At 39.2% G+C, this 16,914-nt stretch overlaps 1 protein-coding gene across 11 annotated transcripts in view; it reads right to left on the bottom strand.

Annotated features, from left to right (window-relative positions):
* TOM1L1 (target of myb1 like 1 membrane trafficking protein) overlaps positions 1–16,914 on the bottom strand; it is a 158,885-nt gene that overhangs the window by 107,376 nt on the left and 34,595 nt on the right. For 10 of the 11 annotated variants that reach the window (XM_074889209.1, XM_074889218.1, XM_074889207.1 and 7 more), the window contains exon 2: positions 9,400–9,659. Coding sequence is in view for 1 of the 11 variants with exons in the window: in XM_074889215.1 (XP_074745316.1) it covers positions 9,400–9,449 (50 nt within the window). In the remaining 10 variants the exon portion in view is untranslated. Of the gene's footprint in view, positions 1–9,399; positions 9,660–16,914 lie in introns of those variants that run through there. The other variant, XM_074889221.1, reaches the window with a different exon arrangement.

Here is a 16,914-nt window from a genome sequence, read left to right as displayed (position 1 = left end):
ATTCCTCTTCGTTCAGGGAAGAGGAGGGAGTAACCAGCAGGCACAACTCAAGTTGCGTATAGAAGCTTAAATCTGGTGCATTTTTGTGTGCTTGATTTTGCGACCTAAACAATTGTTTTAAACTTCTTTCTATTTAAAACAAAATCGCCATGCAACTGCTGTCAGAAGCATGAAAGTTGACAGTACATTCTGTACAAAAGCAACGTGCCAATTTATACTTAGTATTCCCTTGATTAATTTTCGATACTGGTGAATTCAGCCCCATGTCCTTCATATGACCGTAGGTAAGGTCTTTATTAAATTCACTACCTGGCCCATAGGACCAAGTGCTTTTCTTTCCTTTGTAAACCCAGAGAAAACCTAACAGCTGCCATAGAACCTCTGATTTCCATAGTCACAATGAGGACAAGCAGGGTTTGTTTCATCTCATTAGGATCATGTATGGGGATGACACAGCAGGTTAAATATTATACTCTTGACTTTAAAGTTGTAACTAATCCTCTTCTGTGCCATATGAAACAAAAAATTCAATATGAGAATGGGAAAGGGGAAGGTCTCTCTCCACTCATTTCTAGAACAGTTGCAAAATGCTCAGCTCCCCCTTTACCCCTCAAGTACAATGCATTCAAAGAAGTTCATCCTAAAAGACATCTCATAATTTGTTTTATCTATTTACAGAAGGATTTGTTTTTCTCTCCGACTTTGAGTTATTCATAAGATATTCATTTACGTGGCTATCTGCATATAAACATTACCACTGGAGAGTAGCGCAGTGGAGAGCGAATATGGATTTCTTAGTCTTATCGTTGTACGTCTTTTATATCAGGTGCTCATTTAGACAGAATTCATTGTATATTATTCTCCTGTGACAACATTAACCGACCTCCAACTTTCCAGTGCTTGTTATCATTTTCAGAGTGTAAAAACCTCAAGGACTTAAAAGGACAGACAGGCAAGTTTGCAGAACATTTCATTAATTTGTGGGAAATTCTACTTACTGTAAGTGTCATGTCTTTGCTATGAAGACTGAGAACATCTGCCAAATATAATACCATTTTCTTTCCTCACAGCCTGGCTTCTCTTCTGTTTGACATTGAGGGACTAACCATTAACTCCACTGCCTCAGCCTGAAGAGGCAACTATGTACATACTTCTAAAACTTAAATTTCAATTTGTATTGGAATGTCAGTCATCAGATAAATCCATACACAGAGAAAAGTGAATAATAAATAGCTGTGTGGTCCAAGAGAGAATAGAAGGTACCAGCAATAACTCCTTTTTAATCTATCCCTGGTCCTATAATGCTGTGGCTGTTATTTCTAGTGGACTTTCCTATTCCTTCTAGCCAGAATGACAGCAAATCACACTCAGTGGTAGTAATGGCTGAATCTCATTCATCTGCCCGAGGGAGTTGTCTCAGAAAAGCATTCAAATATTCAGACGACACTTGTCCAAATGATATAATAAGCTCTGGGGTTTGTCAAACTGATGTGGTAGTATCATGGGACCTTTCTTGGGCTGACTCATCATCTCCCCTTCGCATTTCAAGGCTCTGTTTGGGTCCCCAAAGACAAATGAAAGCTAAAAGAATATTAGGTGGTTGCAAGTTTTAACCATCACCTTAATAATAATACACACATATTAACTTTTTATTCAAGTAATACCATCAAGCCTAATTTACAAAGCATACCATTCCAAAAGCATGTATAACTAACCATTAACAGTATTGTACCTTACAAGTTCAGAGAAAACAATACCAAAACCCTCTGCTGCAAGTAGATACAAGATAACACGATACAGCTTGATCTGGCCACTTTTGCTATACATAGTAGCATCATTCTCCACAGACTGTCCCAGGATATTTGGTCTCTACCAGATGTAATGTGAATTTAGAAAGATCTACACATGGATGGGGATGTGACCCCCACAGGATCAATGCAGAACCACTTGCAACACTACTGGAAATTGTTAAGGTGAAGTCTTTTGCAACCAATTGTTTCTTGCTGCAGAGCCCATTACAAAATTGCCATTTTGTTCATTTACTGTTCAGTTTCCTTAAAATAATTGAATTATATCATCCTCAGCCATTCTGTTCATGCCTCAGCACTGTCCTGATCCTCTGTGCTCTGTTAGGTTTGAGCCTAAGCAACCTGTTATTTTAAGAATAATTTAATAAAAAAACCCTGGAACGGTTATGATCCATTATCCAATTTCACAGCGTTCAGAGATTTTTATCTATGGCTTGTTGATTAAATGTTATCAGACATGTTGAACCATAACGTCTCCTTTAGAACTCATTACAATAAGAACAATGCAAATATGTACTTAAGGAGTTCCAGCCAGTGAATTATTGGTATGATAGACAGTAATGTCATCTTTAAAGTAATATAGTTAGTGACAGAATTAGCAGGAGTATGAACTTAAGAGCATGCTGTATCACTGGCATATCAGAGATAATTCAACAACAGGGATGGTGCCCTGGATTCTTTTTAATTTTCTCTGCTCTTTCCAGTGCTCTTTAAAAAAAATAATAATAATTTCACCTGCTCTTTTGGAGTTGCCTGCCTGTCTCTGCTGACAATAGAGAGAGACTACGTATCGTACTCTGAGCATATGCCTCATTTTCCAATAGTTAACACTGAAGTGTTCATCTTTGATAAGACCATAAAAATCACATTGAAAATTAGTGAGCATGCTCGAGACAGACCTCAGATGTTTTCAGTTCAAAAATATCAATTTACACTTTGAGTAAGTAACTTCAGAAAAGAAGGAACTGTCACAGAGATAAAAACCATGGTCCAACATATTCTTTTCTACAGCATCCAGATGCTGAAGAGGAAGACACAAGTGAGCTCATCAGAGCAGAATTCTCCAATAATTTCCCTACATGACTTCTTCCAAATTTATTCTATTAGGGACAGCTATGTCATCACAAATAAATTCTTAACTGTATTCCAGCTCTTTAATTCTCCTAATCTTACACAACATTACTGATTTTTCCAAAATCCATAGAACAGATACAGTTTTTACAAAAGATATTAAATTCTAAACGTAGGGGATTTAGAGAATAAAAATACACTTCTAGGCTTGTTCTCCCCATCCCCCCTAACCTACTAATTCTAGAGCAACTCACATTTAAGTAACACTTGCATAATAAAGATCTCAAAACAAGGTAAAAATACCATGAAGAGGAAAAAATACCAGAATCAGTCTTCCTTCAAACACTGCCACAGGAACTTTTTAACAGCTCTGAGCAGCACTGCCAGAAAGGAGGTGGAAGAAAAACCAGGCAGGGGATTCTCAATGCAGGGCAAGTCACTTTAATAGAGTCTGACTGAGAATGGCAAGGGCTCTTTAATTACAGTCCTTCATGAGTAATTGTGAAAAGCAGCGATTACCTGACTTACTCTGAATAAACTCAGTATAATTAATGAATGTTCAAACTCTAATTATGGTAAAATCTTAGCAAATGAATTCCAGACAACAGAGTGTATTTTTGGCATGTTTTCAAATTATCAGCTCACTTTTATTACAACTATTCCCTCTGTTCTTTTGGATGGTTTAAATTTATGGCCTTCACTTTCAACTGGGTTCAAACATTTGATCATAAAACTAAAAGAACCAAGAATTCAAGGTCTGAGGCATGAGGCTATACCACCAGAATATCTGTACACAACTGAGCACTTCCATTTGCTTATGTATGACTTATCTTAGAAGACATATGGTCACTCTGTATGACTGTCCAGGTCAGCAAAGGTAGGTGGGTGCTCAAATTCAACATGTACCAACTTAACATGCTCAGAAAGAAGCTATATAAAAAGAAGTCAAAGATGAGTGACAGACCAAAGTCCTGCTCCTCCCCTATAGATTTTGGTACCTCCAGTTGTGCTAAAGAGATTTTAATTTCCCTTGGGATCCACATCTACAATTCTGCAACCACTCCTCTAAAGAACTGAGAACGGACTGGCCTTGTGTTCTAAAACATAGACAGGTACCTTTAATAGCCTAAACATTAGGACATTCATCCTGCGAACGAGGTTGTCACAACAAGCACTATGTATATGTACACACAACAATATATTACATGATACTTCAAGTGTTTGTCAACAGAGGAGCAATTTTACAGAAGAAATAAGGAAAGAAGTATTGGAAGGTTATAAATCCAGTTCCTGCCACTACAGCTGATCATGCAACAAGGGTCAAGCCTGGAAAGATTCATAATGATCTTTACTCTGCCATCACCATATCACCTTCCCACAAGTTACATATGACAACAAATTAACCAAATGCCACCAACCTTTAATTTGCCAAAATAACAGCTGTGAAATCCTATTTACCTATCTATGAGCAATCTGAACAGATTTTCTCTGTGAAAACCATAACTAAACCCCCTGAACAAATGTTTTACTGGCAGATAGCATGTGTGATCGCCTCTTTAAAATGTGCTAGTTTAATGCAAGGTCTGATATTTCATATATTACCTACCTGAGACTGCTAGCACCAGTTACGGCCACTACTGCTTCCTCCTGAAGGAATTTAACACACAGCCACTCTGTTCCTGAATTACTTTTGATAAAAGTCTCACTTTAGGCTTCAAAGAAGCAGATGACGAAGGCAGTGCAAGATTATTTTGCAGTTATCCAGTTTATGCGCCTGGGCAACTTTTGTGTCGGTCTTTTAACTCAGCTGCATATTACAACAGTTGCTAGGAAGCACAAAATGGAGCTTAAGAGGAAAAAAACATCCAAAAATCCAACAAACAAACAAGAAATCCCCTTCTTTGTGCATACAGCAATATAAAGAGTTAAAGGTTCCTAGACTTACAGGAATCCTGCCAACCTGTAGTTTCTTCACTGGTGTGCTGTGGCCTTACATTTCTTGTAATCATTCAGCTACTTAATGATCCCCTTCTATCAGGTGTAAATGAGTTTTCCCACTCCAACCTGGCTTTTGTCAAGGCTTTAATGTAAGCAGTTAATGAGTGCTATTGCTCTGAGTTTTCTCATGTGAAAGAAGGGTACATCTAACTAGTGATACAATGACAAGCAGGAGCTAACTTTCTGCTCAGCTGTAGTGCAGAGCAGAGAGCTTGAGAAAGATTAATCTCCCAAGCCAAAGAGGACTGAGGACATGTTAGGCAGAACCATCCTGACAGCCTAACTCTGCTCCTGTTGTACGGGCAGGGATCCATTCTTGCTTCGTCAAGGATCTCAGTGGAACTAAGGGGAAAGAGGCTGGTTTTCTGTGAAACAGCCTAGTTAAAATCATCAACAGAACTGTTAGCCTGTAACAGACCAACAGATTTATTCAGCAGCAGGAGACAGCACAAGGATGCTCAGATTTATCACTCCAAATACCCTCATTATTTAGTGTGCAAAAAGCCTTCTTGTCTCACAGTTAGCAAAACAAAATTACAAATTAATAGCCATATATTTCCCCCCATGTCCTGGATCTATCATCCAATTTCCCCTGTGTTGTAATTTTATTTTGGTACTAAACATATGGGGGCTCGGAAAACTGGCAAATTTAGAAATTACACATATTTTATCCACAATCTCTCACATAAATTTTCATCCTATGTTAATTTACTGAAGGAGTATATTCCTTTTCTTTAGAATCAGCAACATAGAAGAAAAAGAGAGAAGACATTTTGTTTGTACCTTTGACTCTGGGTTACTGTCTATCCTTTTAGATACACATCAGATTTGAAGAGGGAGGAACGACTCCTGCACAGAAGTTTGTAAAAGGCAGCAAACCCTGCTGGGTTCCTGCCATGGGTGAAAGTGGAGGATATACAAAAAAGCTCCCAGGTGTAGAAGTTTGCCTCCTTTCAGGAACACAGGGCTATAAGGTAACCCAGGAAAGCTCTTGCCAGGGGAGCCCAGGTGAAACCACAAAATATCAAATATTTTTCAGTCAAAGAAAATGACAATACTCTTTGCTTATGGAGATCAAAACGAAGCCTTTTTTCTTGTCTTTTAGAGTGCACTGAAATGCTTCCTTGCATAGCCCTGGTGCAAAGGGAGACCTCAGCATGGACAGGGATGTATTTTTGTCCATAGATGTTCAAGGGAAAGATAACAGCCCACTGCCTCAGCACAGAAGTGTTTTGGCACTCAGATGGTGAGGAGTGTGTGAAGGTATATCACAGATCCGTAGGCTAAAATAAACCAGGATGTTGTTATCTTCTGAATCCTTTCTCAAACTTATGAAGAACCTGGTCACCTGGCTGGGGTCATTTTCCTTTTTTTAATAAATCTAAATTTATCCCTTTTAATTATTTAATAAATCTAAATGTTTCCAATTTTTAAGTGAAATATAATCTTTCATGACAATAGTTTAATTTAGTTAAATTAAGATTCAATGTTTAAGCTCAGATCCAAACCTCTCTGATAATAGGAATGCAATGGAGAATGAGGTGTAAAATCTCTAGATCTATCCAGATTCATATATACATCTCAAAGCTATCTCCACTGAAAACACTGGGAATCCATCTTAAGAATGCCTTCCAAAGGTTTGGCAAAAACAGGTTGTGTTGGAGATAAGAAGTCTGATTGTAATCTTTCTTTGGAGAGTCACCTCTCCAAATTCAATGGAATTACATATCAGAAAACTCAGATCAGAATACAGTTCAAAAGGTGATTTACTTTCAGAAATATTCAAATGATTAATCACATACAAGTCCCTTTAAAGGTCCACAAGACGTGTCAGTGATTCTAGTGAGTAGCCTTTAGCAATTCCCAGTTGATTGCTTATAGACCCTTTAATGCTTTTGAAAAAAAACCTTTCCCCGTGCAAACTCACATTATTGTTGTTTAGAAGCTATGTCAGGCCATGAGCATGGGCTGCTTTTAATAAGAGAAGGCTGTCTATGGTGGAAGTGGAATTACCAGAGTTGAACTTTGGTGATGTATAGAAAACTTTGCCTTTAAATCCAAGTCTGATGCCTGAGATCACCATGAGAAGACCATCTCTCTGCCTGTTATACTCTAAGGAGAACTCTTAGCTATTTGAAGTGCAAATACCTTTTTTTGATTTGCCAGAAATTAAGAGAGCTGCCAGAAAACCTGGATCCTACCAGAAAAAGGGGAATATGGCTTAGGGAAATTTCAAAAGATGATTCAAGAAGTTCTCTGTGCACAGTACAGGAGATGAAGGTCCTGCAGTTAGGCACTTTGACACTTCTAATCAGCCTCCTCTAGCCACCTCAGAAGACAAAATAATAGCTCTACAGAGTCTATAACACAGAAGTGCTGTAACACTGTAAATAATGTTCATTCTTAGAGCTCAGTTTAAACATGAGACCAGCTGTACCAGGTTAGAGAAAAGGTCTGTCTTGCCCAGTGTCCTCATTCTGCCAGTGGCCAACACACAGCAGATGGCTCACTACAGCAGTTACGGTGCCTTAGATTGCTCCAGCTTGGATAACCATGGTATTTCTAGAGCTAATACATGCTGATAAGCACTGACCTCCAGGGATGGATGCATTAATCATTAGCCAATAGCAAATGCCTAGGGAAGAGCATATGGACATCAGAAGCGTAAACCATTACTTCCCTGCTGCACTCCTGCAGCAGAGGATTTTCTGAGACAGAGCTGCTATCTTTTGTGTCTTTAGTCCCAGGTGGATTACTCGAGAAATTTATGCAAGACCTGGGTTAAACTGAACACGAAAAACACATGCAACTCAATAACAACATTAGCCTTTCGCTGTAAACCTCTGCTTTAGTATCATTCTGAGATGAGCCCTGCATTAGCCTGGCTCTTACAGACCTTCCACTGCTCCGGCTGCAGCGAGCTGCAGCCTGCTTGTCCTGCCAGCTGGGACTGAGTCTTACGCTGTCAATAGATGTCACACTCGTGCTTTTGTTAATGTCTTCTGGAGCAGATTATGCCAAGCCAGTGCAGGGTAGCAGCATGACACAAATTATTTGAATGCACTACCTTTATATAATAAAACCAAATCTGGGAGAGATTTGATCTTCTGTAGGTTTTATGATGTGTATCCCCAGAAAGTATTGAACACAGAAAGGGAAAGAGGGAGAACTGACAGCAGGAATCTTATCTTACATGGCAAAAGTTCATTTTGCCCTATAGGTTACTAGTTCAGAACTGTATAGCTAAACATACATCTGCTTTTTTGGACAGCAAATGATTTTTAAATGAATTTTTGTGATCTCTGGCTAAATGCTTTTTTATAATAAATACAGGGCTGGGGGAAAACCAAACTATTTGTGTTCAGTGCTCAAATAGCAGCAGATGAAGATATTTGCACTACTTTTTTCAGGCTGAGAAATACAGCAAAAACCCACAATGCCTTAGAATAGTATGGGGTCTGACTACAGGTGTCCTAATTCTGAAATCTGCATGCAGATCTGACAAGTGGGATGCCATGATTCATGGAAGAAAACCTAGGAAAGTCTTCTTCCTGAGCTGTAACTTCTGCTAATGGTGTTAAAAAAGCAGAAAGAATGTCTTTAGTCTTATTTTCCATTTGAAAAAAGAGTTCCCTTTCTACATCTCTGTCTGTGCCAATGCATATAAATGAACTGTGCATGCAGGAGAAAGTCAGCATTAGCAAGAGTTTGCAAGACAGAGAAAAACATTGGGTTTTAAATCACCTAGTCAGTATTTGTGGAATTTCAGATGGAAGTGTTATTGCTGAATTTTGAAATGTGGCACTGAATGTTAGATAGCTGTTGTCACTGTAAGGAGATATAGTGGAAAGCTCTGGGCACTCTTTGCAACAGGAACAGCCTGCTGCTCTGGCCAAATTTCATTTGGACTATTATTAATTCTGTTGCTGCAACATCCCTTGCTCTTTCTGGAAGTCCAAAACCTTGTGTCATTGCACTGGATTGTACCAATGTGCACAGACACTGATTCCAGTGGAACTCTGCATCGTCAGAACAAATCACAGGACTCAAGCTTCAACTGGCTGCAGTGGTCACCACTTTTTAATGAGTCAAATGCTGTTACTGAATTACTTCTCTTCAGTACAACTATATGCCATAAGTTGAATGAGGAATTCCTGATTTTTACAGCAAGAGGTAGCTATCTTATACTGTAAATGTTTTCAGAAAGAGAACCAGGCAAAAATATCTCATCTACTAGAAAATTTTGCTCAAACCCAGATTTCAAAAATAAGAAATTTCCTCTGCACAACGGTTTTGGGCCAGTTCTGTTCCATATCAAACAATTCCTCAGGGCAGTAAAGCTCCTGGAAAGTTAACTAAACTCTTTTCTGATTTGCACTCATCAGTAGGCTCATTCATTTAGCTCCCACTGAATAATTCATCATTACTAGCAGCAACAGTATGCAAACCAGGAAAAAATCAGCTTGACTTTCACATCCCAGGATGAATGTAGAGTCAGGAAAACAAGAATCTGGAAACTTACCTTCTCATTTCAGCAAATGGACATGGCAGCTGTTTCAAGCAACATGTCATGGCTCTTGATGAGTACAAATCTTTTTCAGAAGCTCCTAGTTCCCCAGGAGCAAACCAAGATGCAGACAGTGGCTCAGGCTGGTTAAAGGGCTGCTTGGAGGAGCTGCACCAGCCACGCTTCTGGTGGTTCTGCTTCCCCTCTGTGTGCCTTACCAAATGCTGGCTTCTTAATCAAATACAGAGTTAAAACTCCAGCTGTACCCTCCATATCTGCAAATGAGAAGAGAAATGGCGCTGTGGAAACTTCTTCCATTTCTGTGACTACATGCAAAATATTAAATGGGAATACTTCACCCATTACATTTCTGTATATATATGTGGAACAGAGTAAAATCCCACTGTTAGGCTACAAGATTTCTTTGACCATAAACATATTTTCTCTTGCTGATAACTGTCAAAACCAAATCATCGTCTGGCCTGCAGTATTCCTGAATTGCCCCAAAGGTCAATTTATATTAAATGTCTGAAAAAATGAAACTCTGCTGTATCGCTGGAGTAGGAAATACAGACATCTCTGTTACATAATGTTTCATAACAAGCTGAATCTAATTGATATCACCAGAAAAATAATAGAAAATCCCTTCAGGCAAGAAAATGACATATTTGAGGGAAGACAGCTTTGCTTAATTCTTCATAGTTACGGCAACACATTTTTTCTGGGTGCTATTGTGAGGGAAAATCACATTTTTCTGGCTTTTTCTACTGCCTCTGATCCTTTCAGCATCAAGGCAAAACCTCCTTGAGTCCTCTCAGGCCTCTGTCACCTACGTGAGCTATAAGCTCTCTGGTCACAGGGACATTTCTTCTTTCTCACACCGCACCAAATACAATGTCAGAACTTAGCAAACAAGAAATTTCACAACCCCTGAAGTTGTAGTGTAACTTACTGCAATTGTTTCAGTCACCTGGAATATCTCTGGCACTTCATATTAGATGCTAGGAAGGGGATGAAGAAAGGTCTTTTCTGCTCAGGGTCTTCAGGGCTGGTGAGCCCTCAGTGAGGCAGTTAGTGAAGATATTCTGCTCTGAAGGCATGAGGGTTACTGCGGGCTTCTCAAAGAGGAGCAGACAGGTGGAGTCACCCAATAACTGGACACAAACCCAGTGGGAGCTTTGGCTCTGGTCTCTAAAGCGAGGTGAGAGAGTAAACTAGGCTCTGGAGGAGGTCACATCTTGGTGCAGGGTGCTCCCCAGTTGTTGGAGAACCACCATTTGGATTACAGATTCAGTCCACGGAGAAACCAGCTGGGGCTAGTTCCACGGATATGGCTTCCCTCCCTAACTTTTAGTGGTTTTAGAAGTCATGAACTGTACATTAGCAAAAGTACAACTTTGGCTATAGCATCTTAAATTCAGTACCCCCCAGGTACTGACAGTACGTGTCCATGTGGGAGAGAAAAAACTTAAGATCAGAAGAAAAACAACAGGAGCATGAGGGTCTTAACGAGGATTTTGCTGTGTACTGCTCTGGACTCACAGGCTGGTTTATATGCTGACCAAAGAATCAATGCCAAAATATAAAAAGAAAGTGAATTTTGCAGGTAGAAAGCCTTAATTCACTTTGTGCTTTATGGGCAGCTTTCTATAGCTTTCTAGTTTTTTTTTTTTTTTTTCTTTCTTATTTACCCATTTAGAATACTTCATTAGTTAACACTTTTTACAGCTGTCAGCCAGAGGCAAAATTGCAAAACAGAGTTCTGACTTCCCTCCAGGCATGTTCTTGGGGCTGCTGTGTCTCACAGAGCTGATTTAACACAACTCACACTCTGGAAGGTCAAATAAAGTAAATGCTGAACTGTTTGATCCAGGGCTTGTACATTATAACTCGCTTTTGCCTTTCCTTTGGAATAATTGTTAGAAATACTAGTGCAGTTAGGCCAGCCTCTTAGAGCTGGAGCTTCCCAGGTGAATAGGAAGGAATTGGGGACACTTTGCAAATCCAGCATGAGCCTAGTAACCTTCTCTCTCCTTCACACTAGGTGAAACAGCCTGTAGATTACAGAATGTTCTGGAACTTGGCAGGTGGGGGGGCTGATTTGTTTTTCCAGGAAAAAGAAAAAGCAATGCTGAAATGCATCCATCAACAAACTAAATACGGTAGAAATTAAATTTTCTTCAGGAAAACAGAAAATTCTAGAGAAAATTCTCTCCTATCAGCCATGGGAAGGATATCAGTGATGAAATATCCCAAGTCAGCCAGTGAAGCTCTCTGCTAGAGGCAGCACATCTATTGTTACTACTCTGGCAGTTTCAGGGAAGGTAAAAGCTATGGGACAGAGATAACACAAAACCTCTGTGGGCTGCATAATCCCTCCAGCCCCCTGACTCCACACTGTGTTTGAAAGAAGACTAACAGGACAGGCTAGACACAAAGTTTTCCACATGCCACCAGATCTCTGCTTTCGCTGCCTGCCCAGCTCAGGAGCACAGGCAGAACTGTCTGCTACAAGGACCCGGTTCCAGCGTATTCTATGCCAAGACAAATTACGTGCATTGGACTGACAAGGAGCCATTTACGACTGCTACAAAATTAAATAAACTTTCTGTTTTTCTGGTGACACAGGAAAATCTGAATCATATGCACCAGAACGTTCCTATAGCATGCTAGAGAGAGTGAACGATAAATCAGAACATCTGCCTGCCATGCGGCCTTAGAGCTGGAATAGCACAATTTACTTTTTCTATGCAAAATATCCTGCAAAGGAAATGGCATAGCAGCCTAATTTCACAGAAAGAGGGGACAGTAATTTATTCCAGGAGCGAGACGGAGCGAGGAAACAGCAGGTACTTTGAAATTTAGAGCGGGCTCGGTATTTTTGAACCTAATGGATTTTACAGAGTAGAAACAAAGAGTCTCCTTTATGAAACTTCAGAATATGAGTATAGCCCTCACACACATCCAAATGATAAATCTTTTTCTCTGAAATAGCATCTTTTTAGGTTTAATTTATTTTCTTTAGCCCCATGAAGGCCTTCTGAATTTATATACCTGAGCCCTAAAGACTAATAAATTATTTTCTTCGGCCTCAATATCTTCTTCATTTATTTTCAGCCTCCCTGGGAGTGAATTTTAAGAAGTGTACCACATTGCAGCACTGTCTGAAAAACAGAGATAAATAGATGGAGACAGTGACCACTGGGGGAAAGAGGGAAACCCAGTATCTTTCTGAATACACCACTGTCTTATAACCTTATCACTCATACATTTAACGCAATCTGCAATTACCCAAAACATGTCAGGTTCTTCACGCATAAAGGGAATCTAGTTTCTGGCAAGTTTTTACAGGCAACTGAAATGGGAAGAAACTGGAAAATGGTAAGAATGAAGCAGTCACTTCTTTACCAGTGCTTCCTCCGGCTCTCAGGCTATTGATGAAATTGCTGTTGGTGTCTTTTACTGGTTTCTCTCTCCCTTCTGTTTCTTTTAAGAGTAACCCGTGAGTTTCTGAATGCCAAATCCCTAGAATACTTAGCGATAGATATTACTTCGGAATAGAGATTTATTTGCCTCTACTACCACGCTTTAGATTTGTCTGTTTAGTTTGAACAAAAACCAGAATAGTATGGTGGAAAAGTGAAATGAAGTGAAACAAAAGGACAAGGATTAAAAGTAGTCATACTGCACACAAGTTATGAAGGTTGCATACATGTTACAAAGATACTATTTGTAAATCTAGAGGTATTTAGGGAATTACAGTTCTTTTCAAAGACTAATAGAAAAGTCCATTAATTTATCAAATCGTCAAAGAGTATTCCTGCATTTCCAGAGATGCCATTAAAATACATTATTGAAAGAACATGAGGCACTAGGGCAGAATATTTTATAATCTAATGGGGTAAATCTTGACACCTCTTTCACATTGACAGCCCTCAAACTTGATGGGAATTCTGCCTTTATTAAAAATTGAACAAGGATTACATCATGTGGCTTAAGGTCACTGCAGGCCATAACTATTAAATATATGCACTTCTAATGGAAAGTGCATAATAGACATACAAACTCTTTTTTCTTCCTCTGCCAGTCTGCCAGCAAAATCATATAAATGATCCAGGCAACAGGGAAAGAAAAAAAAAAAAAAAAAAAAGGCATAGAAATGCCAGTAACTATTTTCTACCATACTCAACAACTGAAGCTGAAGTTACAAATTCAATATGTATGTATCAAAAGAGTCTCTGCTTTGAATCCTTGACAGTTCAACCCACCCCACCCAAATAAAAAGCAGTGTGAAGGATGAGCGGGTGAGGAGAGCGCTTGAGGAGATGGAGTGCCTTGCTCTGAGGCACTCGGAGCAGAGGAATGGTGGAGCTGGGAATGCAGCTGGAGTTCCCTGCCCTCCCAGCCACATGCCAAGCTGCACCACCACCATGCTGGCAGCTCCAAGAGGAAGCTCGACTCCACTCACTTGCATCAACGCCACTTGTGAATAATGAAGCCTTTTCAAAACAGACTAATAAAAACATTATTGCTGTCACTTCATCTCTGCTTATGGATTAGGAAGTCTTTATTTTAAAAGATCTTTTCTTCCTACTCTATACTTTGTTCCAATTATAAATTATTTTAACAGCAGTTTTCTTTCTTCTTTTTCCCCCCTCAAAGCACAATTAGAGAATAATTGTTTTCAAATAATAACCACTACTTTTCCATTTAATTCTTTTTTAACACTAGTGGCGTCTCCCAGCTGACTCACTCAGCATTAGATGAGGGTTTAGAAGCACTACAGAACAGAGAAACAGCTGTTTCTTTGAGCATTATGAGTTTTATTAATCCCTTCTTGCCTATAAAACGTAATCATCCCCTTTATTTCTAGAGTTACTACATATAGTTTCCAAATAACTGACAATCAGAAACAAAAGGTTTCTAACCTTTTTATAACATAATATATATTTGACCCTGCAGGGTGACATGCTTCCTCTGTTTTCTCTTTGTTTAGTTAATAAAGAAAAATACACAACAAAAGTAAACACTTGCTCAGTTTTAAGTAAAATCTCTTTTGATTAACGTCTCAATAAGAGACATTATCCACAGCAAACAGGAAGATGTTCATAGATTATATTGAAAAAATTATTTCACAGTAGGAAAACGGCTTTTTTTTTTTATATATCACTGAGGATTTTACTTCAGGCTGGAGTACCATCTCACTGAACTGCTTCCCTGTTCTGTTGATCCCAACTGAAACCTGTTTTGAGTCTTCATGCCAGTCCCCTCCTGCTCCTTTCCACACCTCTTACTATTACAGATGCTTATGAAGCAAGTGCAGCATCTCTAAAACAGTCCCCAGTAAACACCAAATGAGCTCTCTGTGTGCATACACAGATTTTTTTATTACTTACTCATTTTGTAGGCATCTAATGCAATATTCATATTTTTACTCCCCATCTGAATAAGATACTAGATGCTCTGTGTTTGTGCTGGGAGAAAGTCAAAGGAGGGCAGCGGGAGAGGGAACGTGCATGTGCCTAATGGAACAGAAAGCACTTCTAAGGGAGCATAGGGAAGCTCCTGGTAGAAAAGTAGCTTAGGCTTCACTGGAGGTGAAGCTGTAGCTTTGTTGTAGATATTTTATTTAAAAACAACCGAACAAACAAACACAAGTTGCCAAGGGTTACTTTTGCCCTCCTGCAGTGCTGCCTCATGCAGGACTACAGAAAGGAACTGTTTTCTCCTAAAGAGGAATGAGCTATTGCTTTCCTTCAAAGTCCTGCCCCTAATTTTTGCTGTGCTCAGATGCTGCTGAGGAAGGTGAAGCTCTGCAGGGCTGGCCAGGAGCAGGAATGCTTTAAGGATCTCACTAGCTCACTGTCATGCTTTCTAACCATCCTGCTTCCAGCATAAGCGCAGAACCAAAAACCTTAAAGCTCACTGCAACAGATCATGAAAACAAAAACTTCCTAAGGGCAGCAGCCTTTTCTACCAGTAAACAACTACAGCCTGTGACTTTCAGGAAGTTGGAACAAGTTTCATTAAGGGAAGGTTTCATGAATTCAAGAGAGATATCCATCATTATTCCAGCCAATTTTTCTCCAGTGCTGATGCCCTGAGTTTGAACTAAAGCTTTCCTGAATAAAGAAACCAAAGAGACTCCTGTTTATTTACAAGACTTCGAGAAACAAATGGATCTTTTACGACAAAATTGATGCAAAGGTGATGAATATCTTGAGTGGGGAAGTTGTATTCATCTGGCTGGGTAAGCACAGATGCAGATGTGCTGCTAAGTGCATGCGGTTGGACGACTCGGGCGTGTAACCATGTGTGCACACGCGTGGGCAATCCCCCTGGGGACTTTTCTTTTTTCTTCCTGATAGCACAGTAATTTATTAATTCATCTTTGGTGTTGAAATGATTTCAGTTTTATTCCTTTGGAACAGAAATCTAGCCTCTATTTCTGTTGCAGTCTGATTGGTCCAAAGCAGGAATAAATTCCTTATTATTTAACTTTCCATAATATATTTAATTAGCCTGTTATTTAACAAGTAAGTAGGAAACCATTATTCTCATACTGTCAACTACTTCTACCCTCTGACAATTTTTAAACAAACTGACTTGAAGAACTAGACCTGCTAAAATGAAACAAAATGAATAAGGAAATTGGAAGCAGCTCATTTCCAAGAATAAATGTTCCTATCTGTCTCATTTTTATATTTGTTCATTTTACACACACTTTATTGTATTATTAGAAAAATGCAAAAAATGTGCATATTGCTTTTTAGAGGGAAAAAACCATGTGAAAATGCAGATGATTTTACAGAAAGTCAATTAAATATAAATTGAAAAGTTGCTGCAAGAAAATCTTTATTCCACAACACCGTAGTCTTCAAAGCACAAAAAAAAAAATCCCTACCAGAACTGAATTTAATATCTTTATACATATTCATGTCATATGGTATTAGTTTTAGTCTTAGCTTTGTGCTGCCAACATTGTTAAAGCTCCTGTTGTAGCTAGTCAGAAAGTCAGATAACGTGTGAATATGTACATCATTTAATAACACATTCTGACAAAAAGCAGATCAGAGGATTTGAAGAACCAAGGAAATGAATAGTGTTTGGCTTTGGTCCTGGTAGCATAAATGTATGGTAAATATATATTTCCATGTATTTAAATGTAAATAGAGTGTGAAAACCTTTTCTTAGTTCTGGCATGAAATATACATCATTACTGTAAGTAATTACATCACTCAGTGCATCTACCCCTATTATGGTTATGGCTCCTTGTACCTCATCCCCACTTTGCCTACCTCCCACAGTGGCAGCAACAGTGGCAGACTGAGGAAAGCTGCCCGTGCAACAGAACTCCCTACATACAAAAACGACAGGGGAATTCACTACAGTAGCTGGGAAGGATCATGATAGTCAGCTCCTGCCTCAGGTTCCCACCCCGGCAGTGCCCTACATCCAATCCAATTTGAAATTCACTTTTCTGGCAAGCTTGTTTTCCTTCTGATAAGAGTATGGACAAAAGTGAAAATT

The sequence above is a fragment of the Strix uralensis genome, chromosome 19 (genome assembly GCF_047716275.1).
Source record: "Strix uralensis isolate ZFMK-TIS-50842 chromosome 19, bStrUra1, whole genome shotgun sequence".
Taxonomy (NCBI): Eukaryota; Metazoa; Chordata; class Aves; order Strigiformes; family Strigidae; genus Strix; species Strix uralensis.
Note: the sequence above shows the minus strand (reverse complement) of the source record. Positions and strands in the feature narration are given on the sequence as shown.